The following is a 24,679-nucleotide window of genomic DNA, read 5'->3' on the forward strand; positions in this document are numbered from 1 at the left end:
CGCTATAAAGTATGTTAGTTAGTACTATAATATTAGTTAAGCTATTAGGGAGCCACAGGCAAAGTTAAACTATGCTAATTCCTTGTATAGGGAGCTTAATACTACTAGCTATAGTAATAGTGCCTATCTTTAGTATTAAGGATAGGAAGTTATTAGTATAGCTAGATATATACCTAGAGGCACTAGTATTAAAAAGCTATATAGGTAGGTTAATAGTAGTAGGTTAATAGATTACTATAAATACACTTACTAATCTAGTATATTTGCTATTTAAGTTAAGTACTAGGTATAATAATAATAATAATAGTAGTAGTGTTATTAAGTTAATATAATAGTAAGTAGAGTAACTAATAATAGTAGTTAAGCTATTAGAGTCTTTATCTAGGTTAATTATAGCAGCGTTATTTACTTTCTACTTCTTCTAAGAGCCTAATAATAAGAATAACTATAACTATAGTATAGTGCTAGCTTTTCCCTTTACTTAGTTCTCTTTATACTTCTTAAGATACTTATAATTAGGATAGATATAACTAATAAATAATAGGTTATACTTCTAACACTAGGTATATTCTAGTATAGAGGTACTAGATAATAGTAGTCTATTAGTATTTAGCTATCTAGACGCTGTTTATCTAGCTATATAAGTAGCTAAGGAGTTAGTAATATCTAATAAGTGCTTCTTAGAAATATCTAGGATCTTAGGTTTAATATCTTTAAATATAGTTATATTCCTAGTAGATAAGTTATTAATAATATTATCTATTATCTTAGGTAGAGTAGTAAGAAAAAATAAGCCCTTAACCTAATCTAAGTTAAATATATTATATATTACTACTATAATAGGCTATATAGATATTATATAATATTTAGCTATATATATCTAGTATTAGTAGAATTTATTAAGATATAGTCTAAGGTTATCTCTATTATAATAGTAGAGGTTTATAAGTAACCTAAAGAGTAAGATTAATATATTACCTATATCCCTATTAAAGTAGTTAGTAAGATACTTCTAGGCTTCTAAAGAGGTGTTATAGCTTACTATACTTATTATTAGGTTATTATAAACTAATAATAGTAGTATAACTAAAGCCTTATTATCCTACTTATCCTAGTCCTTAGTATTAGAAGGAAGTATTAGTCTTAGCTTCTTTCTAGCAAGGATAGGCTAAATACCTGTATATCTAAATACTATAGTCTAGGCTAACTACTATTCTAGATAGTTCTTACCTTAGGAACCTAGTTTAGGTAATAAGGAAGGGTCTAGATAGAAGTTAAATATAGGTTTAGTAGATATAATAGGTATTAGGGGTAGTGCTAATAGTCCTAGGAGAGGATCTATGTTATGGACTGGCCTTAAGGGAAGAATGCAATAAGCGTTGATAATAGTATTTAGTATCTTAAAGGAGAGATAAGCCCTCCACGCCTTTTTATAGGTGTCTAGTGTGTTTGCTTAGTAGTAGTGTTAGACTTGGTCTGTCTTGTGTTAGACCTAGGCTTAGGCATAAGCCTAAGTCCTTTATATACCCCTAACCTTCCCCTATAAACTATCGTGAAATTGTCTTTTTAGGGGTCTAGGGTTATATCTTTATCCTCTATAATCTATATTAGGCTTTATTACTATATTTTTTAGTTTTATTATTATATCTTTATATTCCTTCCTAATTTATAACAGGCCTATATATTAAGTAGTACGCGCGTATAGCGTCTATGCGCTTATTTTAGCACCCTACTATAAAAGTTCTAATATAGCTATCCTACCCTACTATAAATTTCCTAAACTTACTTTATTATACAATAGATTTTCCCTACTAATTAGCCCCTTTTCTAATCTTTTTCTATTAATCCTGCCTATCTAGTCCTTATTATATCTTTATCTATAGCTACTAGTGCTAGTAGTAGGGATCTACTATAAGGCGGTTAGACCCTACGCTAGGCCTACTAAGATAAGGTGTGTACTTCTAATATTCTCCCTATGTTTCCTGCACTAACTTTTTATTTAGCACACATCTCCTTAAATCTAGTTGCTTAGTAGCTTTATTATTTCTAGTAACTTAGATAATAAGGAATATAATAGTAGCTTTATAAAGCTACTTCCCTATAATTAGTATATTAACTAGCTTTATCTCTTTAGTAAGTGTAACTATTAAGAGGGTAGTAGTAAGTTCCCCTTAATTTTTATTTTCTTTATAGCGAGTTCTAACTATATCTAGGGCGCTTATATAAGTCCTACTATTGTGGCCACAAGACTTATACTTAGTTAGAAGCTATCCTTGCTAATAATCCTAATATTTGCTAAGCCCTCTATAACTAGCTTTAGTTTTATTATAGTTACTAGGAGGATTACCTTTATATTATAAAGAAGGGGACCCTTAGCACTTTTATAGGGAAACCTACTAAAGGCACCTATTACTAGTTTATACTATAGTTCTACTAGCTCTACTATTATTTTAAGGATCTTATATTAAGGGCTTAAACTAATAACGCTGTTACTCTACTTGCCCCTACTACTTACTTGCGCGCCTATAATTAGTATTAGCTTAGTGCTATTATTCTATCTACTATTAGTACTCTAGTATTTCCTCTTTAGTCTACTATTATACCTTTATATAGTAGTTATAGTAACAATAACGTTATATAGCTTGCTACTGCTACTAGTGTTACCTTCTAGCGCATTAACTAGCGTATAAACAAGACCTAGGCCTAAACTAACCTTTATATTAACTAGCTTAAGAGCGCTGCTAAGCGCACTACCTAAGGTATTAAGACTCTTATTATTAGTATTGTTTTTCCCTTATTCCCTTTATATCTATTCTAATATTTATTTTCTTTAGGCCTAGGGTGCTACGCGCTAGCAAGCTATTAAAGCACTACCCTCCTCCTAACGCCGCTACTACTACTACTTATACTTATTAACTAAGTTGTCCCCTACCTGTAACACGCGTAAGCGCTACCGCTATTACTAAGAGATATAGAGGCGTTAGAATAATATAAACAATAGTTTAGGGGGGGCTAGGGGGGGGTTAGTTATAGATAGTAATAGTATAGATACTACTACCTAATTATTAGCTATATTATAAAACTTTAGTAGTAGGGCACTTACTTAGAGTATTATAAGGATAATTAAAAGATTTCTCTTATACCTTTCTACTTCTTAATTATAATAAAGGTCTAAGTTATTATTCTAGTTTCCTTTTACCCTTACTTCCTAGTTTTTATATATATTAGGCTATTATTATGCGTAGTATCCCTATACTATTCCTTAAACCTATCTAGAGCCTTAGTATCCTGCACTACCTCTAGTGGGTGCTATATTAGATTAATATACCCCTTCTATTTTACTAGGACTTAATACTTCCCTTTTCCTCTTGCATTCTTTATATAAAGGATCTCTTCTACTTCCTATTTATCTAGTATTATATCTTTATTTTCTAGAGTAACTATTAGACCTAGTTATAAGTCCTAAAGCTTCTAGCTTAGTAGCAGGTTATTAGCAGCTCTCTCTAGTAGATCTATATGCACAGTCTTATATAAGCTCCCTAGTAAGTCTAATACTACTATAAGTAGAGTAGGAACTTCTATTACTTTATACTTTACCTATAGCTAGTTAAACTTTTTACTTAGTTAGTTTATCTTTATATTATGTATTGCAAACTAAACTATATTACCTTTTAGGAACTTTTTAGCTAGGTGTTAGGACTAGTTTATTGCTTCCTATTATTATTACTATTAGAATATAATAGTAGCTTACACTAGCTCTACACCCCTCTATAGGTGTAACAAGAATACTATAGCCTCCCTATAAGGATTCTTAGGCTTTACTAGTAGTAATATTAACTTTTATAGCGTGTCTATAGTATACCTATTTAAAAGTAGATTTAGGCTAATACTAGTTATGCTAGAGTCCTTATTATTAAGTGCAAGTTAGTAGGCTAGTAGGTAGTTAGGCTAGTTAGTCTGCTTAAAGCATACTATTATGCGTAGTACTACCTATACTTCTTAGTTTACCTGCTCTATCCTGCTATCTATCTAAGGGTAATATGTAGTAGATAGTAACTAGTTTATCTTTATTATCTAGTATAATATTATCTAGAAGGATCCTAGCTAGTCTAAACCTTAGTTAGTAATAATAGAGGATAGGAAGCCCTAGAACTGCTACTAGTTGTCCTAGAAGATCCTTGCATAATAATTAGCTACTATAAAGACTGTTACTTTAAGCTAAATATATTTAGATAATCTGTTAGTAATAACTAATAGGGACTAGGGTTTACTATTATCTTTTATAGGTAGGTTAACTATAAAATCTATAGATATTTAGGACTAGTATTATAACGTGACTAGTATAGGTTACAATAGACCCTATTAGCGCTTCTAGGAGATATAAGCACTATAGCAATAGTAGTTTTAAATATACTACGTAACGTCTCCTAATATTCTATCCTAATAATAGTTATAGTGTAGTATTTAAAATATTATATTCTTTCCTAGATATCCTACTAAACCTAATTTATATACTTGCTATATAATAGTAGTTATAAGGGGTTCCTATATTAGTAACTAAATAACACCCCTTTAGAGCAAAGTACTATATGCGCTAATTATATAGTCCCTAATCTATTACTTTGTGTTAGCTAAAACTAGGAAAGACCTAGCGCCTTTCTAAACCGCATTAAGACGTACTTAGTATATCTTATCTTCTAGTACTACTTTGTCCTATAGTGTCTATATATGCAGGTTAGTAAAGAGGCTAGCGCCCTTTAGTAACTTAGATACCTCCTCTGCTTCTAACACTATAACCTAAATTAATTTAGGGCGTATTACTAACTATAGTGTTACTTTAGAGGAGTTTAAATCTTATGGTTATCTACTTAAGGCATTAGGTTATCCTGCAAGACAGCTAGGCCTATACTATAGGATGTACTAATATTTTAAAAGTTCCTCTACCTAGTAGCACTATTGCTTGCTTAAGCTTTAAAGGCTAGTAAAGTACTCTAAGTTTTTATAGTCTGTAAATATTATAAATAGCTTGTAAACGCTCTATAACTCTGCTAACTAACTTTTAAGATACTCTATAATAGCAAGCAATTCCTTGTTATATATAGTGTAGTTTTGTCTCTCTAGTGTTAGTACTATAGAGTAGTAAGTAACTAGGCACTAGATGCCCCTAACTTTTTGTAATAAGCAACCCCTAAGAGTATATCCTAAATAGTCCGCTTCTAATAACGTTTCTCTAGCTAGGTCCTATTATATTAATACTAGTCCTAATATAAACGCCTTTTTTAGCGCATTAAATACACTTTATTTCTCCTCTCCCTATTAGAATAGGGTGTTCTTCCTAGTTAGTTAGTTTAAAGGTACTGCTACTTTAGAAAACTTTGTAATAAAATTATAGTAGAAGTTAGCAAAACCTAGAAAACTCCTTACCTCTCTTATATTCCTAGGGGATTCCTATTCCTATACTACCCTAAGCTTTTTAGGGTTAGGTCTAAGTAATTTGCCTGCCTTAATAATATAGCCTAGGTAGCGTACCTCCTTAATACTAAAAGCACATTTCTCTAAGTCTAGGTATAGTCCTGCTTCTTTTAATAGCGTAAGTATATACTTTACTTTTTCTATATAGTTAAACTAGTCTCCTCCTAAATAAATTAAGATATTATTAAGGTAGGCTATTGTATACAATCCTAGTAACTCTATAAGCGCGGTATTAATATATTATTAGAAAGTAGATAGTGCACTACTAAGACTAAATAGATATACTAACTATTTATATAACCTAAACTAGGTGTAGAAAGTAGTTAAGGACTTATAACCTTCTACTATTCTAACTTTATAAAAGGCAGCGTAAATATCTACTTTTATAAACTAATTTACGCTAGATAGTGTGCGTAAAGTTTCCTTAATAAGTAGTAGTAGGTATTAGTCTAAGGTTATTATACTATTAAGTATCTAGTAGTCTATATATAGACGCTAACTACCTAATAGCTTCTTTACTAGTAATACTAAAGCTCTAGCTACAGAAGAGCTTACTTAGATCTAGCCCTTATCTATTAATCTAGTAAGTTATATCCTTAGTTCTAGTAATTAATTACGTAATATAAGGTATAGGGGACCCTATAGGGGGTTAGGCTAGGTTCTATCTAGGAGAGTTATTAACTAAATATAGTAATCTATACTACCTTAATAAGGTAGCAAACTACTTACTAACTCTTTGTTAAACAGGTCCTTAAACTCTTATAGTTCTAGTAGTAACTTTATCTTTCTAGTTTTATACTTAGGTTTATAGGGAACTATATTACTAGAAATATAGGAGGTGTGTATATTAATAGGACTTCCCTTATTAACACTTCCTAGATATTTTATTAGGCGTAAGTTATATATTACTTATAATATATCTAGTATATTTATTATAAAAATTTATACCTATATATCTTCTTATTAGGGTTCTTAATTTAGTAACCCTACTATAACTAAACCTAAGATAATAGAGATATAGGTAGGATATAGATATCTCCTGCTTTCTTATACTACTATATTTCCTGCCTTCCTAATTATTAATTTACCTTGTAGAATATCTATAATAATGCCCTCTCTACAAAGCTATAGTCTGCCTAGTATTAGTTAATAGGAAAGGCTAGGTACTATATAAGCTAAAAGCTAAGACTACTAACTATCTAAATTATAGTCTAATACTACTAACTATAAAATTCTTATACCTTTAGTAATTCCCTAGGTATATTATAAGGGTTGCAGGGGAATATTAATAAAGTTCCTACTAATCTATCTTACTAACTTTTCCTTAACTATACTAAAACACTAGCACCCTAAATTAACTATTACTTACACGTTCTCTACTCTACCTAGGAGGAGGGGAATAAAGAAGGGAGGATTATTTAACCTAGCCTTAATATCTAGGGGATACTTAATAGCCTCTACTATTAATAATTCCTTTATTATAGTATCCTCCTTATACCCCTAACTTAGCCTAAGGTTAGGGGCAGCTAGTTTCCTAAATTAGTGCTACTTGCTAATACTACAACTATCTTAACACCTACTAGTTATAGTAATAGGGTATTAGGGCATACACGCACAAAATAACTACCCTATCTACACTAGGTGTAGACCCTTACTAGTTTCTATATATTAAATAGGTCCTATAGGATCTAGTTAGGATATAATATTAGTAGTTTAGTAAGTGCACTTAATAAGGCTACTACTTCTACTATATTTATATTGCTGTCCTAATCTAAGTTAGATTTCTACTAGGGTTCCTTAGACTTACTAGCCTAAAGGAAGCCTAGTTCTAGAGAGGCTATTTTAATATCTACTATAATTATCTTATATTCCTCTATAGCTACATTATAGTTTGTCCTAAAGACTCCCCTATTAAGGGAAACTAAGCATATATAACTATTAAGAGATTACTAAAGTTATAAAAGCTTCTATTTATTATTCTAGTATAAACCTCCTAACTATATAAGGAGCTATATAAAATTTATAAAGAACTTTATAAAAGGCTAATTTTAGCCCTAATATAAGTATTCTAATATAACTTAGGCGCGCTCCTACCTATAATAGTTACTATAATAGAACGCTAGGTAGTTAAGAAACCTACTTATATCCTAACACTTACGTGCACTATCCTTAAAGTATAGTGCTATAGTATACTAGACTATAGGTAATAACTAGGACTAAATATATATAAACCTTACCTCCTTATCCCTAATAAAGACCTTATCTACACGTAGTTTAAACTCTATAGTTATTTACTAGGAGGAGAAGTTTACCTTAGTACTATTATATAGTAAACTAACTAGGAAAGGTTTATAGTATAAGGTAGGAGAGGGTAGAGGTAGTATATTATTAAACCTAGTAGGCTTAGAGGAGGGTTAGGATAGAATCTAATTACGTATTTCCTTATTCTATTAATATAGTATAGCTATTATAGTAGAGTCTTAAGCCTATTATTCTATTAATCTATAGACCTATTATATTAGCCTTTCTACTATATTAGGTTACACCTAGGTATTCTAAATATCTAGCGCGTCTATCTCTTATTACTATTATAGTATGTTTAGAAGAAGATACTAAAATATTATAGACTAGCCTTAAGGGAAGAATATAATAAGCGTTAATAATAGTATTTAGTATCTTAAAGGAGAGATAAGCCCTCTACGCCTTTTTATAGGTGTCTAGTGTGTTCGCTTAGTAGTAGTGTTAGACTTAGTCTATCTTGTGTTAGACCTAGGCTTAGGCATAAGCCTAAGTCCTTTATAATCTATCTCTAGTAATAGTAGATATAGAGATAGTAGTACCTCTAATAAAGCTATAGGTAGAGCTAGTAATAGTAGTAGGGACATATTAAATAGGTTAGAATAGGAAACTATAATAATAGTAAGTGTTAGTAATAGATATAGCTAAAGTAGTAGAAGCTAATAAAGAGATTAATATAAGCAGGTACTAGTAAATAAAGCTAAGTATGCTAGTAGATAAGCTAGGCTTATAACCTAATATAATAAAAGTATTTATTAAAGAATCTATAGAAGAAGAGCTAAGGTGGCTAGATATAGACATCCTACTAGCCCTAAATAGGTGTCTCCCAGACAACCCGGGATAGGGGAGTCGCCAATGCAGCTTGGAAGTCACCACCTCGGTATAAGGTAAGCACTATGGGTGATATAGAAACAACACACATCCGTCCTCCTCCCCCAGCAAAGCCAACACTGCGACTCCATCTAAACGGCCCTTTTATTCAAAGAAAAAAAATGCAACACGCATCTCTTTTCCGCTTCTTTCCTTTTCCGTTCTTTTGCGCACTCGCTTGGCCCCGCTGTTGATGGCGACGCACAAGAGGTGCTGTGACGGCCGTACCGTACCGGTATAGTACTGTACATATGGTACATACAAACCTGCATTGTACCCCACGAGCGGTTGTGGTAGTGTATCTACATGGCTGTCTATACTCATAGCGTACTGGGTCGCTATCCACATGTGTACAGGACTCCTGACTTAGCGCGCGCTTGAGTGTGGGTGGGGGGCGCGTGGGCGGGATTAGGTTTAGGTTCGGGATGGATTGGGGTTACGGCGGGTTCCTGTTTTGGGAGGGGATGTCCTAGGTGGGTGGTTTGTGTTACTCTGTTTTTTTTTTGGCTGAGAGGGGGGAGAAGGGGTGGAGGTTGTGTGCTGTGGAGTGGAAGGGTTGGGAGGGAGGGCGTGTAGAGGGTTGGGTGTGGGTTAGGCGGTTTTTTTTTGGGGGGGGGTGTTTGGGTTTGTGTGTGGTTGTGTGTGTGTGCGTGTGCGGGGGGAAGGGGACTGTGTACTTGCCTACCTATGTGTGGTATGTTCGTATAGAGGATTCAGTACGTATGAGTCTGAAGAAGCTCGGAGGTGGGGGAGACGGAGTTGGAGAGGAGATGAAATGATATGGGTAGAGGATAGTTGCAAAATATGGATAAACCATCACAACATGGAACCACACCAACATCCTTCTTCCATATTATATTTCTCCCATTCCCAACATCCCCTAAGCTTCAGCAATACTTCCGCAACAATCTCTACTTTCCATCCTCAAAACCCAAAACTCAAACCCAACACCCTCCCATTCCCACTCCTCATACACACCACACACCCAACCCCATCCCTCACTCTCACCAGCTCGGTAAACCTTACCCACCCAAATCGAGCGCTTCCCATCCACATCCGACCATCCCATCCATTCCACTTGCCCAAATCCCCCCTCTCTTCAAACCCCCTTCCGACCTCCACCCCTGGGGCTAACCGCAACCCATGCATATCCCACACCGTTCACGCCGCGCTCACGGAGCGGAGCGTGCGCACGAGGCTAAATTCTTTATCTTTGAGATCAAAGCAAACGTGCGCTACGATCGATAAGCGCACGAGATTTATCGAGATCGAATGAGATCCGTCTTGCCGCTGTGTTGTGATTCGGGGAATTGCCGGGGCAGAGGGGAGGTTTACGCTGCGAGATATCGAGGAGGCAGATGTGCGGACAGGGTGAGAGGCGTGGGGTTTGGTGGCGGGCATCCACTTTTCCTTCCTTTATCCACTTTGTTATTGGGGGTAGCGGACACTGGTTCAGTCTTGTTTGTTTGCTGCAATTCTGAATGCTGCTTCTGTTCTGCTTGCTTTGCCAACCGTGTTGAAAACTTTTATTCACTACGATTGTATGCAATACTAGACGCACCTTAGTTCATAACCTCACTTCATCGCACCTCTCCTCCCCTGCTGCGCTTTTCTTCTATACTTTGCTCTGTCATACAACCACGCTTCCTTTTCCTACCCCTACCATTTCGCCAATATGTATTACTATTCACTACTACTTTGCACAATTTTTATTCAGTCATCTTCAGGTCTGTGTCATGTCTAGCGCCCCTAGCAGGTTTGCTTCCTTGACCAAGTCGTAGAACAACCCTCTGCGCCTCACCAACTCGGCAGGCGTATCAAACTCCGCAACCGTGCCCTTGTCCAGCACGATGATCCTATCGGAATCGAGAATCGTGTTGATGCGATGTGCAATGGTGATGATTGTGCGATTGGAGAACATGGGGCTGCGGAGGGTAGTTTGTAGCATCGCATCCGTCTCAACGTCTACAGCGGCCTGTGCTTCTGGTTAGTAACCGTCGCTAACAAAGTGGGGACAACGGCTGTTGCCGCTGCCGGAAGTAAAGCGGATACATACAGTTGCTTCGTCTAGGACGAGAATGTTGCTAGGTGTAAGGAGGGCGCGCGCCAAAGATACGAGTTGCCGTTGGCCGGAAGAAAGGTTAGAACCTGTGTACTACGTTAGCATCGTAGTCTCTTCGCGTGCATCACCAGCCAGATGTTGCGCATGGCGTGTCCTTGAATTGAAACTCACCTCCTTCATTGATCTGGGCGTCAAGGCGCCCGGGCATACTCGAGACGTGCTCCTTGAGGCGTGCATGTTCTATCCGTGCGTAGCTTCGGTCAGTCACGGCTTCTTGCAATAATGTCGATACAGAAAGACTTACCTAACACGCTCCAGAGCTCCGTGTCATCGTGGACGTGGCCTGGGTCGAGATTATCACGCACGGTGCCTTCGAATAGCGCTGCGTCTTGTGGGATAATGGCGAGTCGCCGCCGGAGATCCAGTAAACCAATGGTGCTAGTGTTGAGGTTGTCAATGCTCACGTGGCCTTCTGCAGGCTCGATAATACGGAAGAGGGCCAGAGTCAGTGAGCTCTTGCCAGCACCTGTTCGCCCAACAACCCCAATCTTCTCCTTGGGTTTGATCGAGAGGTTAATATTCTTCAGAACAAGATCAAGACCCGGGCGGTAGCGCGTGCTGTAGTTGTTGAATGAGACAGCGCCCTGCGATGGCCAGCTGATTGGCGGTCGATTTTTGGAGATGATTTCCGGGGCTTCGCTCGGAAGCGCAGCGTATTCCAGCACTCGCTCAACAGACACAATGTTAGTTTCTACCTCGACCGTCTGACGTACGATCCAGTTAAGGCTCTGTGTGATCTGCAGGGCGTATGACATAGCCAGACCCACCATACCTGCCGAAAGACCGCTGTGGCTGGCAACAGAGATTATAGAGAACCCGGCGGCGGCCAAGATGATCACCGAGCCCAGGAACTCAAGACGTACGGCTAGCCATCGATTGGCACTGATGGATGGGTAATATGCGCGAAGGTTTGCATCCACACGCCACTCGTTCTCCATCTCGAATCGTTTCTGCTGGCTGTATGCACGGATCGTGCTCATGCCACTGAGCGATTCTTGGAAGTGTGCATAGATTGGACTGCGGCTAACGCTGTCTAGTCGCTTCAATTCCCGCGAAGTCCGCAAGTAGTATCTCTGGATGTAGAGATACAACGCACCAAGTGGCAAGATGAGCGCGACAAAGATGGGAGTGGACCACGAGATCACAACAAGGGTGAACCCAGCTGTGCTGGTCAGTAAATGTTACACCAAACGGCAAACGTAGGCTAGCTGCATACCTCGAGCGGAGTTGACGAAGAGCATGTTGAAAGTTCGGCTAGTCACGTCAGTGGGCCTCCAGGACTTGCTGCATACTAAAGTGGCAACTTACGCTAGAACTTCATCGACGCGGTAGATGTCACTATCGAAACATGTTAGCTTATATCCGAAAATACACAAGACCGACGGCATGGCTCGCAGATACCGCTGGCAGTGCGATTCAAGACGACTGGGTGCGTCGGACCGTAGCGAGATCGGGTCCGCATAATCGCATACCTTGAAAATCGATTCAGGATGCGTCCTGCAGGCGTGGTCTCGAAGAAACTCATTGGTGATCGGAAGATGGCGAACGCCATCCGCTCATGTAGCTTTCGGCTGGCCTAACAGTCCAGTCAGTCTGTGCAAACCCTCATGCAGCCTCTCAACCTGCTTGCAGACACATACCTCGATCGAACAGAAGATCCACAGGATGAGCGTTTGAACCACGACCAGTGCCGCAGATCCCACACCGAATGCAAAGTATATTCCAATGTACTTCCCCACATGAGGGTTCCCACCATACCGCTGGTTAATCTCAGACCAGTGTTTGAGCCAGACGCTTGCGCCTGCAGCATGTTAGCGTTGAGTTTGAAGAGACGACAAAGTGACGAGCCAATCAGGACCGACTTACCAATTGATGAAGTCTGGGCTCCGAGAAGGAGCAACAGATATGTACAGACTGCGGCAAGGTTGCTGGTCTTTGCATATTCACCATACACTGACCACTTGACCTTGCCCTGCTCTGCAAACTCCTTCGTTTGCTTGCTCTTCAGTCCTCCTTCCTCATCTGTAAGCTTGCCGCGAGGCCCTTTGAAGCTAGCAGTACTGGCCCGGCGAAGAGTGTGAAAGCTACGCTTACGGACCGCATCGGCACCGGCTCTCAGAGGAGCCAAATGTGAAGCATCCTCTTGAGCGGCTTCCGCCTCGGCTTGATCTTCATCATCAGCGCCGGCAGGGCTCTCGCCATATATGGTAGACTCTTCATCACTCGTGACACCTTCAGAAGCACGTGTGCTGTCATCTTCACTCTGGTCCTCGTTTAGTGATGTTTTGATCAAATTCGCAATTTCTCCTTTCATAGCCATCAGCTGATCATAGTTGCCCCGTTCGAGAATTTTGCCCTCACGCAGGAGCAGGATCATGTCAGCTTCCATGAGAACAGGAATGGAATTAGTTGCCAGGATCCTAGTCTTCCCAGCGAGCAATCCCTTCGGTCCCAGAACATTGTCGATCAAATGTCTTCCGACATGCTGGTCAACAGCCGATAGGCAGTCATCGAGAAGGTAGATATCCGCTCGCGCGTAGACAGCGCGAGCCAATGTCAGTCGGGCCTTTTGTCCACCTGATAAAGATATCCCACGCTCCCCAACCTCAGTCTGGTCGCCATCTGGTAGTTGCGCGAAGTCGTCGCGCAATGCGCAAGCGTTGACTGTTTTGTCGTAGAAGTGTGGGTCCCAGCGATGACCGAACACGATGTTTTCACGGACTGATGCATTCATGACCCAAGCTGACTGTGGTACATAGGCGGTTTTGCCTCGGAGCACAACCTCTCCGTGGATTTTCCATAGATCGCCGAGAACCGCCTGCAGGAGGGAGGACTTGCCAGATCCAACACGACCCACGATGCAAGCAAGTTCACCCTTGTGTGCACTGAAATTGATATTCTCAAGCGCTCGGCGCTCGGCGTTTCTGTCCCACGTAAAGCTTGCATCACGGATGCGAACCGACTCGTCACCATTGTCCTCTACGGCTGCTTCACGTATGACAGCATTCTCTTGCAGCTCGTCAGCAGTGAGATAACCAGTAATCCGGCCGACTGCAACGCTGGCTTCCACGATCGCCGTGATGACCATGGGGAGGATAGCGAGCGGGAATGTGAGGAGGTTGAACAAGGTGAGGGCTGGGAAGACGATGTCGGTGGTCAAGGCACGGTGCTGGGTCAGTACGAACACGCCGAATGTTGAACACGACACTAAGAAAGGCGTGGCCGACCATGTAAAGGTGGAGAAGGCTTGAGTAGCACCAATCTTGCGAAGCGTATTGAGCTCTTGATCGTTTCGAATATGGTTTAATCGGTTGGCGAAAGCTGTTGTCCAGGCGTAAAGTTTGATGGATTTCATGTTGTTGAGTATCTCCGATATGAGCTTCGTTCGGGCATCCTTGTTCTTCATCTGTTCTTTCTGCAAGATTTTCATCCATCGTGCAATGATTCCGTTGATAGGAATCATAATGAACATGGCAGCAACACCTGCAAAGCAACTGGCGCCAAGCAATTGATATAAAGAGAGCATGCAAAGAATGATCTGAAACGGAGCCGACCAGAGTTGTTGACCATATTGCGCCAGGTCTTGGAGTCGCTGGGTATCAACGGCCATGTAGTTGACAATATCGCCTGTAGACTTGGCTGCGCGGCCTTCATTGGAGAGACGAGTCGACTTGGCGTAAATAGCAGCAGTGAGAGATGACTTGATGCGCATGCCAGTCTCAAACGCACGCTGGAAGTACTGATGAAGACAGGCTGTCTGTGAGACAGACACAGCGAACATGGCAAGCGCAATAGCAGCGCCTCGTACGACGGGCTGGGGATTGGGACCACGGTAAGAGTCTACAAAAGTGATCAAGAGCCTTAGCAGCTGGGGTTGCGCAAAGTTCAAAATATCACTGATAGTCTTGATAGCTGCTCCCCGAAAGTATGGGCCACCGAATGACCGGAACAGAGCAAGCCATAAAGAAGGGTATTTCTTTTCCATCTCATGGGCCCAAGCTTTCTCAAACGTCTGCGCCGTGTGTCGGGTCGAATCTCGCTTTCGAAGGTTCCACAGGTCATCCTGGGTTAAAAAGGTCTTGTAACCACGCTTCATGAGGGGGGTCATCCAGCCGAAAGTCAAGACAGAAAACACATCGGCGTATTCGTATGGGCACTCGTCATCGTCTCCCAGCATATCGTAGTCACTCATGCGCTTAGGCACCAGCCATTCCAGCACAAATGAAGCCGCTGCCAGACCAACACTAGCGCAGAAGACTGCAAAGTATGCCACATGCTCGTGGTGTAATTGCCGAGCTACGAGAGACCGGAGCTTGACAGCGTATGCGATGAGAAGGAATAGCCAATAGAAAAGCACGACACCATTCGCGTTGCGTGATCGCCAATGCTCAATATACTGAATGTAAGAGATGACACCGAGAGAGGCGATTGTAATGATTGAAGTCCAAAAGCGGAAATCCTCAACCCAAACGTCTTTGAGATATTCGATCTGGAGGGCTGCTTGTACGGCAGTGGTTGCAACGAGAGCTCCCAGGGTAATCTGCCAAGGTCGCATATGATTAGATACTGTAGACAGAAGACTACCGTTTATGAAAGAAACACATGACGTACCAGCTTCGCGTAGAAATGCCAGTTGCGCTTCACTGGCTGTGGTGGACAATTCCTATATAGGTGCCACAGTGCGCCTGCGCCTCCCACCATGCCGAACACGGCGACCACAGCTATCCACACATCCAAAAAGCATGGTGTGAAGTCGTATCGGATAGGGCTTATAGGCCCCCAGCCCTCGATATTACCACATAATGGCTGTCGATGGTCCTTCGAGGCTGCGAGATAGCCGTGTGCGAGCGGGCTGGGGGGGAGAAATGGCGTCTGCTGTCCCTGCATCGATTCGTGATGTTCACTAAACTGCAGAGCTCTGAAGTACACAGAGTCAAGGCAGAGAGTCGTCCGAGAGGCGCGGGTGGAAGAAGTCGCGATGGCCAAGTTTGGAGAGAAGTCGCCCGCATGGACGCACGGGCCGTTGATTGCCTGTCACAATCAACGGATTATATCATCATCGCTGAGATCGCTGAGGGCATCTAGCGCTCAAATCCCCGTTATGTCCGCTTCATACGGTAAGCGTCATTCACCGCTTTCAACCTCGAAGCTATGCCAGACGAAGAACAGGGGAAACTCTTGCTCTTTGTTGAAGACATTGCATAAGTAGAACGCATTCAATCGTCGTTCAGGGGGGTTGACTGCTGCCATGCGTTCGCTTGCCAGTGTCAAATCATGACTTGAGTGACGTTCGGTCCGATGTTGCCGGCCGGGATCGTCAGCACGCGAACACCAAATCACGTGCGCCAAAATTAGTGCTTCAAGATCACGTGCTTCACATCAATCCGCCCAGTCGCTCTTAGGAACTCCTGGAATCATTCGCATGCTGCTCGCACCTTCTGTTCTTTTGTAGAAGCGAAGAGACATTAGCAGAACTGAGGAAAAAACAATGGATATTTTCCACGAGCGTGATCATCCAACGCAAACCCACCCGCAAACGCCATGTTCAAATATCTCCAATTACTCTATCGAACGAAGCTCTATCTAGTCTGGGCGGGCGCCCGTCCCACTTGTGAGTCACTAAACCTTCCTTGCTAACCATCTCAGCAGATTTGGTTGAAATGGACGGGCGGAACCCGAGCTCGAGTCTCGGTTGTGGGTCAGCAGATGGCAGGCGAGGGTCGTTCGGTCTTTTTGCTTTTTTTAGGAGGACGGAGGCGGGGAAGATGGCTGTGAACGCTGTCATTGTCGAATGGCCCACTGTGCATGTAGTGTTGAAGATAACTTCGTCACTGATCATGGGTCTCAAAACTCAAAGCTCACTTCGCTCTGGCCTCTCCCTCTCTTCACCCGTCCTTTCCTCCATCAAGCGCCGCACCTCCTTGTTTGCGGCCTTTAAATGCCTGAATTCTGTCGCATCTTCTCCAAGGCCCCAGGCGAATACGCCACCAATCCTTCTCATGTCAAATGCAGTCTTCAATTTTCGCTCAATAGCCTCAGCTGTATCCCAGCTCCAGAACAACCTCTCTTCCTCGTCCCAGTAATAATGACCCCCACCAACCTGGTCATACTCTCCATGCTTCAACGCCTTGCTGAACGATTTCACAAGTTCCGTCGGTACCTCATCATGCCATGAGAAAGCACCCGCTTTCCCTAAATCTCCACCCGTGTCTGGGTCTTCCATGAGTTCGGTTTTGCACCCCAAGGGAGACTTATCACAATGTCCGTCTTCGGCAGTCTTGAACCATTTTACATAAAATGCAAGACCGAGATTGATCTTCTCAGCTGGAAACCCGCGCTCGATATACGCGTCAAGTGCTTGGACAGATTCAGCTAGGCCGGTATGATGTTTTGTAACGTTGTCCCTTCGGTTCATCAAATCATACGTCATGACGTTCAGAAAATCCACAGACTCCATGATCTTCGGTATAGTGGACGGATTGAATGCGATCATATCTCGTTGTAACCCAGGAACAGCAGCAGAGATTATCTTTTCCGGCCCAATTGCCGTTCTGATCTCAGCCAGAAGTTGCGCATATGCGTCTATTTCCCATTCCTTCTCTTCATTGGGATGTGTTTTGTAGTCTTCACCGTTTCCTCCAGGATACTCCCAGTCAACATCTACGCCGTCTGCGCCAGTCATTTCCAGCATCACGGCAACGTTCATTGCAAAGAGCTTGCGATTAGCTTCTGATTGTGCTGCACGAGAAAATGCGGTGGTATCACCCCAGCCGCCAATCGCGATCTGGATTTTAGTGTCTTGTGCGAATTTTTCACGTACTTTATCGACCGTGGTGAAAAGCGGCCACTCTTGTTGCCCAGGGTTGTTAAAGATAGATGTACTCATGAATGCGAGAGCCACGTGACTCACATCCGCAACCAGAGCTGGCTCGGGAACGAGGGGATGCTGCCTTCCAAATGTGAATCTTTGACCTTACATATACATCATACATGTCTTACCCAGTCAAGTACATGATATACTTCATGTGCGATTTTCCTGCCGTGGGCGACGTCAGGAAAGCTGACAGTATGATGGGTACTTGAAGCCACCTAGGGCGACACAACTTCATTTTGCAGAAACCAGTCACAAATGCAAACAATGTCTATGTGACGAGTAAGTAGACAAGCTGAATGGGCTGATAAAGAAGACTGCGAAAACAAGTGAGAAGCTCAGTTGACCCTGATCTAAGGTATATGTAATTCAGAATCTCGCTTACTGGGCACCTAGGTACCGGTACGGTAGTAGCTAATTAATACCTAAGCCGGCCCGAATATTTGTGAACGTCCTTGCATTGCTCCAAAACTCATCTTGAGATGATAGTATCACAGCTTACTATGTCTGCAATATATATACTATTTCGAGGAACATAACGATTCACTATTCCGTAAATCCGTTACTTTATGAAATCATCATGACGTCTCGTAGCAAACTACCAGATTCTCAAAAATACGAGTCTCCGCTGCTTTCTCCACGATGCAATAGTCCTACCTCTGCGATGCCGCAGTATCTACAATCGGACGTTTTGAATATCCGTCGATAGCCTTGGTGTGCCCATGGCCCAAGTATGTTACGAGAGTCATTGAGCAAGGGGCACATGCTATGTGTGTGAATTATACTAGAAGACCAAATGACCCATGTCGCTGTCAAAGCATCCGATCTGGTCTATATTCAGCTGAGAAACCGTTGTAAGTCTAGAAAATCAAATTTTCAGGTTCAGCTATACTATGAGTGTTCATGCAACAAAATCACGGTAAACGCATCGCTACTACACTCAATCAACATGTGCAAAACGATCTTGATGTCCAGGTTACGCGTAGCATCAAAGGTGACTCGTCCAGAGTCACACTCTGAGCTATTCCCCTTCTCTAAAGAACCTGCATAACATTCATGGACATTGTATATGCCACGATCGAACATCGAAAAGGCCAGAACCTCAAAGATACTTCCTTTATCCGATGGATATCAAGCTAAGGACAGCATCTGCTGGTTAGATTGACAGAAGACCATCTGGTTCTTCCATATCGTTTCTCTGTGTATGCTGGTCGTCGATAGGATACGATGTCCTTTTTGACTTCCTTTGGTAGAGTTGCTAGAGGTTATGGCGCATGTGGTATGCATCGTTCAATGGTTGTATACCAGATTTGCTGCAAATATGTGCTTTGCCAGTCACCCTTGGAAGTCACGTCTTTCCTTCTGGCGCTCAGTCACATCGAATTTTGGCCGCCGTTTGTAGTTTTCAAATCGACAGGTACTTGGCCCTGCAACAATACCATAATGTCTAGAACGTCTGAAGCAACCTTGTCGGTGACGTTAGCAAAGGACATGATTGCTCATTCAACCTGCTGCTATTTTTTACGCACAATGCGCGCTCACAAAACTACCCACAACATGTCACAATCAAATCAGGAAACTCATTGTACTGATACCATTCTAAAACACGACAATTAAAATCTTCACTTGTACTTTTGACCTATCATTCGCGAAGTCGCTCAACTTGGGTATGTGAACATAGCGGCACGACTATTAAGCTCAACAATTATGATCCCTAACATGATCCTCATGGCCAATACAAAACAATTTCGTTCTTGTGGGATATTGCGGAGAAGGAAGATGGAGCAGCGTGGCCAGATGGCGAGAAGGATGCAATATCCGACGATGAGGAGGGCCTAAATGCAGTGTGTAATGTCATCATATTGTCCTAGTCTAGGAGGATAGGAGCTATCTATAGGCAAGCACCGCCAAGAGGCTAAGCCTGTTACACGTGACCTAGGCGTTTATAATATAGTATCTGCCCCCTTCTATAAGGTAAACGTCCTTGTAAGAAAATCCTTAAATAGTAACTAGTCTAACTGCTGCAACACTCTTAAAACCCTTTACTAGGCTCCCCTATAATAGTAGTAGTAGTAGACTTATACCTATCTTATTTATTATTATCCTTTAGGTATAAATCTATAGTAGCTTAAATAGCTATTTATAAGGTAGTAGAATGCTTAGTAGTAATAGTCTTATAGTAGACACCTATTAGGGCTTTAGAGGGGTTATATAGGCTTTTTTTAATATTATATCTATAGATATTAAGGGCTTTACACACTATAGGGTATTAAGTAAAACTATTTTATTATAATAAATTAACTTTTATAATATAATATCCTAAAGCTCCCTATTTATAGAATAAACGCTTAAGGTAGTTAAACTAGAAGCGTAGGCTTGCAGTAATGTTGTATATTAGTGCTATAATTACTAGCAAGGTCTTAGCTTAGGTTCCTATGACTAGTATCTAAGGTTATTTCTAGAAGAATTCCTCTATATATCTAGTAGTATTAAAGATTATAAACTAATAATCCTTACCTATTAAGGAGTTAATAGTAAAGACTAGGACTACTTAAAGACGCTTAGTAAGGATAGTCTTTCCTACGTAGTAGGCTTCCTTAGTAGCTTTATTAATTATTACTAGTAGTAGGTAGTTATATACATTATATAGGGACAACACTAATACCTATTCTACTAGTACCTCTTAGAGTTATTAAGTAAGATTATATAAAGTAATAATTGCTGTATCTATATAGTACTATAATCTAGAGGTATCTTAGACTAGTATTATATCTATAGTATTAACTACTACTAGTGTATTATTAATTCCCTATATCTAGGTGTTAATATAGCACGCCTTCTTCTTGCGCTTAGGGTTAAATAATCCTAGTATAGCGCTTACCTCTATTATATTATTTAATTAGAGCGCTAGCATAAGTAACGTCTAGTTAGTAAACCTAGATATTTAACTTAATACTTAGATTAGAAAGCCTATACTACTTAGTTAGTATAAGGTAGAGGTGCTAATCTGCAATTAAAATAGATTATCTAGCTATAGTCTAAAAGGTTAAGGTCCTAGCTAGTGCTAGTCTCCTATAAAGATGTATATTTCTAAGTCCTAATAGTTACTTATAAAACTAGCTATCTTAAGGTCTCTAGCCTAGCTACTTTCTTCTAGGCAAACTATATAAGCCTGTTAGATAATCTAAAATCTATATATATTTATAACTAAGGTAGTATAATACACTACTACTACTAATTATATAATAACCTACTAACCTTTATTAAAAGTAGTCTTAATACCCTTCCTAGCTTCCTTGCTTAGCTAACGTGTAGTATCTATATTAGTTATTGCTGTTTAGATATCTTTTAGTTTATCCGCAATAAAGTCTAACTTATCCCCTAACTAGGTGCCTAGGACCTCTTCTAATAGGGGTATTCTATCTATTCTAGCTAGCTAATATAGGTAGTATATAATAGAACCCTCTACTATATTAAAGTGTTTATCTATAATACCTGTGTATTAGTTTTAGAAGTGTTATAGGTAATAGTTAAGGATATTAACGTTAGCCTAACCTTTAGAGTCTTAGTGTTCCTAATAGAATAGAGGAAGACCTAATCTATCCTCCCTAAATCCTAGGTCTAATATAGTAGTTAGGGCTTTTAGTTTAGAAGGCTTTAAATAGTAGTAGACTACTATTTTTTTAGCTAGTCCTATATCCTTATAGTATTTAGTTATAATAGATAAAAAGGTCTTATAATTATAGTCTACTATCTTATTCTATACTAAATAGTAGGTTACCCTACCTAGCTTCTATCTATTAAGGTTACTATTGTTACACCCTATAGTTAGTAGCTTAATTATTAGATTGCTATTAATAACTATATTATTAACATTATTCTAGATTAGGATTCTAGTGTAGGATAAACGCTTTAACGTGTCTAAATTGTGCCCTAATTTATTATTATCTCTAAGTGTATCTATAACCTCTAACTTGCCTAGATCCTTAGCGCTATCCTATTAAGTAATCTGCTTGTTATCCTTGCCTATAATTGTCCTATTATCCTATTAACCTTTAGTATTAGTATTATCCTAGATTTCCCTAGCCTTAGGGTTGTCCTATATCGCCTAGTTGTCTTATCCTGCCTTCTTAGTAGCGTTAGGTACTATAATAGGCTACTTAGTTATATATACTATATACTCTAAGTCCTATTATATTTACTTATAAGAATTAACCTTTATTATAAGGGTATATCTAAGGAGCATTGTAATACTAGTAAATATCTTGCCTAACCTAGAGATTCCTAAGAGGATTGCTATCTTTGTGCGTAATCTATTGTCCCTCTATATCCTTACTAGGTTCCACTAATAATCCTTTAAAATAGAGAACAGCTATTCCTAGAACTTATCTATAGCACCTAGTGCTAGGTAATTATATAAGCTTAAATCTTAGTAGTATTAATAGTCCTTATATAGAAGTATATTATAGAACTAGGTTAGGACCTCCTCCTTACTCCTAAATAATAGAACTAATTTACGTAGGACTATTATATTTGTAAGGTTATTTATTAGTCTCTTATATTCCTTATCCTTACCTTATACTAAGACTATAATTAGCGTAGTGTATTAGAGCTATACCTAAGCTTAAAGCTTTTTCTATAATAAGCGTCCTATTTACTAAATTATTAGGGATACTTATTACTTTTAATCTGCTAGGCTGCTACTCTCTTTATCCTAAGGGTAATAGGTAATAATACAAACCTAACCTATTCCTATAGCTAGACCTAGGGGAACTACTCTCCTATTCTATATAGCTAGGGAGACTATATCTTAGAAATTATTAAAGTCTAATTAAATGTAATTACTAGTAGTAAGCTTTAGGACAGATTTGTCTATATTTTCTTCCTTAAAATAGATATAGATACCCTAGTTAAGTCTATTATATTAGGTGTTAGGGATAGGATAGATAGTAGCAACCCCTTTATATTTATAATTCTGCATGCTAAAATATTGCTTAATTAGGGTGCTAAGTCCTGCGTAGTACTAAAAAGAGTTAAACGTCTTAAATGCCTACTTTAGGGTTATAACAAATTTAGGCAGTATCTCTATCTATTTAACACCCTTATTAGTTAGGGATAGGTTAAGTAGATTCTTATATATTATTATTAATAGGTTGTATTTTATAGACTAGTTAAATTAGTTAAGGATTAACTAAATTATAGGCAAAATATTAGTCCTATAAAAGAGTATATAGATTTATAGAGCGTAACACATAATAATCTAAAGATTCTTATAAGAAGTTAGTATATCTATCTTTTTAGTAAACAAGTTAGCTATAAAAGGTAGCTTATTAGTAGGAATATAAACTAGTATTAGATAGTGCCCTACTATAAGTAAAGCGTATAGCGCGTTAATGTACCTAGGGTTAATATTAATAAAATAAGGGAAGAGTGCCTATAAGGTAGGTTTCTAGTATAGGTCTATAATATCCTAGATATAAGTAGAGCGCCTATATTAATCTTATGCGTAACTATTCTCTTTTCCTAGGGTAATAGGAAACTCTCTAGGGAGATAGGCGTTGTAGTAAGTTAGGTAAACCTTAGTCTTATAGCTTAGCTACTCCTTTAGGCAACTAGGGTCTATAAAGTTATATTTAACGTAGAGGCCTAGAAAAGAACACTCTATAGGGTCTTTATAGATAGTAGCTTTTACTCTAGTCTTCTTATTCTATCTAAAGTTTACAGCCGCTTCTATCTACTTAAAGATATTTAGCTTTAGAGGCACTACCTTATAATAGTAGAGCTAAGTTTCCTAGTAGTAAGCCTGTTTTTAAGCTTTAGACTATTCTAGCTTATTACTCTTATCCTTACGCGCCTAGCAGGTTAGTAAGGCAACTACTATAGCATGTTTATTAGTAGACTACTAAACCTAATTAAGCTAGGCTTTAGTAACTAGGACCTCTCTAATTAAAAACACCTAACTAGATTAGAGTAGGATAGCCTTAAGCTAGTTTATACTTACCTACTATTACCTTGTAATAGCTAAGCGGTCTATAAGGCTAGGTATCTTGCCCTAGGATAGTGTACTATATTACTTAGGTATATTAGTTATAATAAAATAGACCTCTAATATAAGCTTGTTATCTAAAGGTTAGTAGAGCTCCCTACGTCCCTTATCTCTTAGGATTATTATAATTAGCTACTAGGCTATCTTATAGATCTCTATAGATTACTCTAAACAAGGTAGCTTAAAATAGGACGCGTATTCCTCTAAAGGAGACTTATAGTTAACTACGCGCAGATTGTATATAATAAATTTATCTATAGTAGTAAGGGCTTAAGGAGGGTTAATCTATATTACTATAACTTGCTTAGTATCTACTAAACCTTCTACTTTCTTATTAACTAAGAAAGTAATAGTAATAGGGAATTTAGGATTCTTGTACTAGGAGCACTCTATATTTCTAAAGGTAAACTTGTAATAGTAGCTATTACCTTTTAGTTCCTTGTTCTTCTTATTAAGTCCTATATTAACAGCGTCTTAAATAGCAACTATAGTAGAGCTATTATTAGTAGGCTTATTATTATATTTTCTTATATTAGACTTGCTACCTTCTCCTATATTATAGACTATAGTAGGCTATAGCAACGTACAACTATTAACGCGTTAGAGCTTAGTGTAAGCAAGCTTAAGTAGCTACTTTTTATTAATCCTAATATTATAGCTATTTATACTTATAGTAACTAAAATATCTTATATAAAGATTTTAGGGAAGGCAAAGAATACCCTTAAGTAATAGTAAGGAGCTACCTATTAAGGATTTTCGCGGGGTAAGGTAATAGAGTAAAATTATAGTAGGAGCAAAATCTAGTGCAGGGGTAGGGCTTATTATTACTAAGCCCTATCCTCTGCAATAAATAGCTAACGTGATAGTAACGCGCTTTTTATGCGTTAGATAATATAGGTATAGAAAAGGATTTATATAGTAAATATATCTCTTAAGGGGACTTATACGCACGTATAGTAGCGCAAAAGATAGTTATACCTAGTATAGACTAGATTAAGC

At 39.4% G+C, this 24,679-nt stretch overlaps 2 protein-coding genes across 2 annotated transcripts; both read right to left on the minus strand.

Moving 5' to 3' along the window:
* Positions 1–9,472: 9,472 nt before the first annotated feature.
* On the minus strand, positions 9,473–16,040 carry IAQ61_011973 (uncharacterized protein). Its single transcript, XM_066099426.1, has 11 exons — positions 15,905–16,040; positions 15,374–15,793; positions 12,629–15,302; positions 12,403–12,563; positions 12,235–12,338; positions 12,071–12,100; positions 11,979–12,016; positions 11,007–11,924; positions 10,874–10,942; positions 10,697–10,788; positions 9,473–10,615 (listed from the first exon to the last, which is right to left on the minus strand). Exons 1-11 carry the CDS (start codon positions 16,010–16,012, stop codon positions 10,364–10,366), a joined length of 4,866 nt encoding a protein of 1,621 aa, XP_065950945.1. The 5' UTR covers positions 16,013–16,040; the 3' UTR covers positions 9,473–10,363.
* A 573-nt stretch (positions 16,041–16,613) lies between these two features.
* On the minus strand, positions 16,614–17,946 carry IAQ61_011974 (uncharacterized protein; the record flags this gene model as incomplete). Its single annotated transcript, XM_066099427.1, has 2 exons — positions 17,762–17,946; positions 16,614–17,727 (listed from the first exon to the last, which is right to left on the minus strand). The coding sequence occupies exons 1-2, from the start codon at positions 17,869–17,871 to the stop codon at positions 16,614–16,616; spliced, it is 1,224 nt and encodes a 407-aa protein (XP_065950946.1). The 5' UTR covers positions 17,872–17,946.
* Positions 17,947–24,679: the final 6,733 nt, after the last annotated feature.

This window comes from Plenodomus lingam (genome assembly GCF_022343315.1).
Source record: "Plenodomus lingam strain CAN1 chromosome Unknown scaffold_20, whole genome shotgun sequence".
Lineage (NCBI taxonomy): Eukaryota > Fungi > Ascomycota > Dothideomycetes > Pleosporales > Leptosphaeriaceae > Plenodomus > Plenodomus lingam.

Excerpts from the sequence above, each read along its gene's own strand:
- IAQ61_011973 (XM_066099426.1), bottom strand. The coding sequence starts at position 16,012 with ATGGCAGCAGTCAACCCCCCTGAACGACGATTGAATGCGTTCTACTTA. Across the intron at positions 12,101-12,234 it reads ATCCTGAATCGATTTTCAAG|TGACATCTACCGCGTCGATG; the intron begins GTATGCGATTAT and ends ATGTTTCGATAG. Across the intron at positions 10,943-11,006 it reads GGAGCTCTGGAGCGTGTTAG|AACATGCACGCCTCAAGGAG; the intron begins GTAAGTCTTTCT and ends ACGCACGGATAG.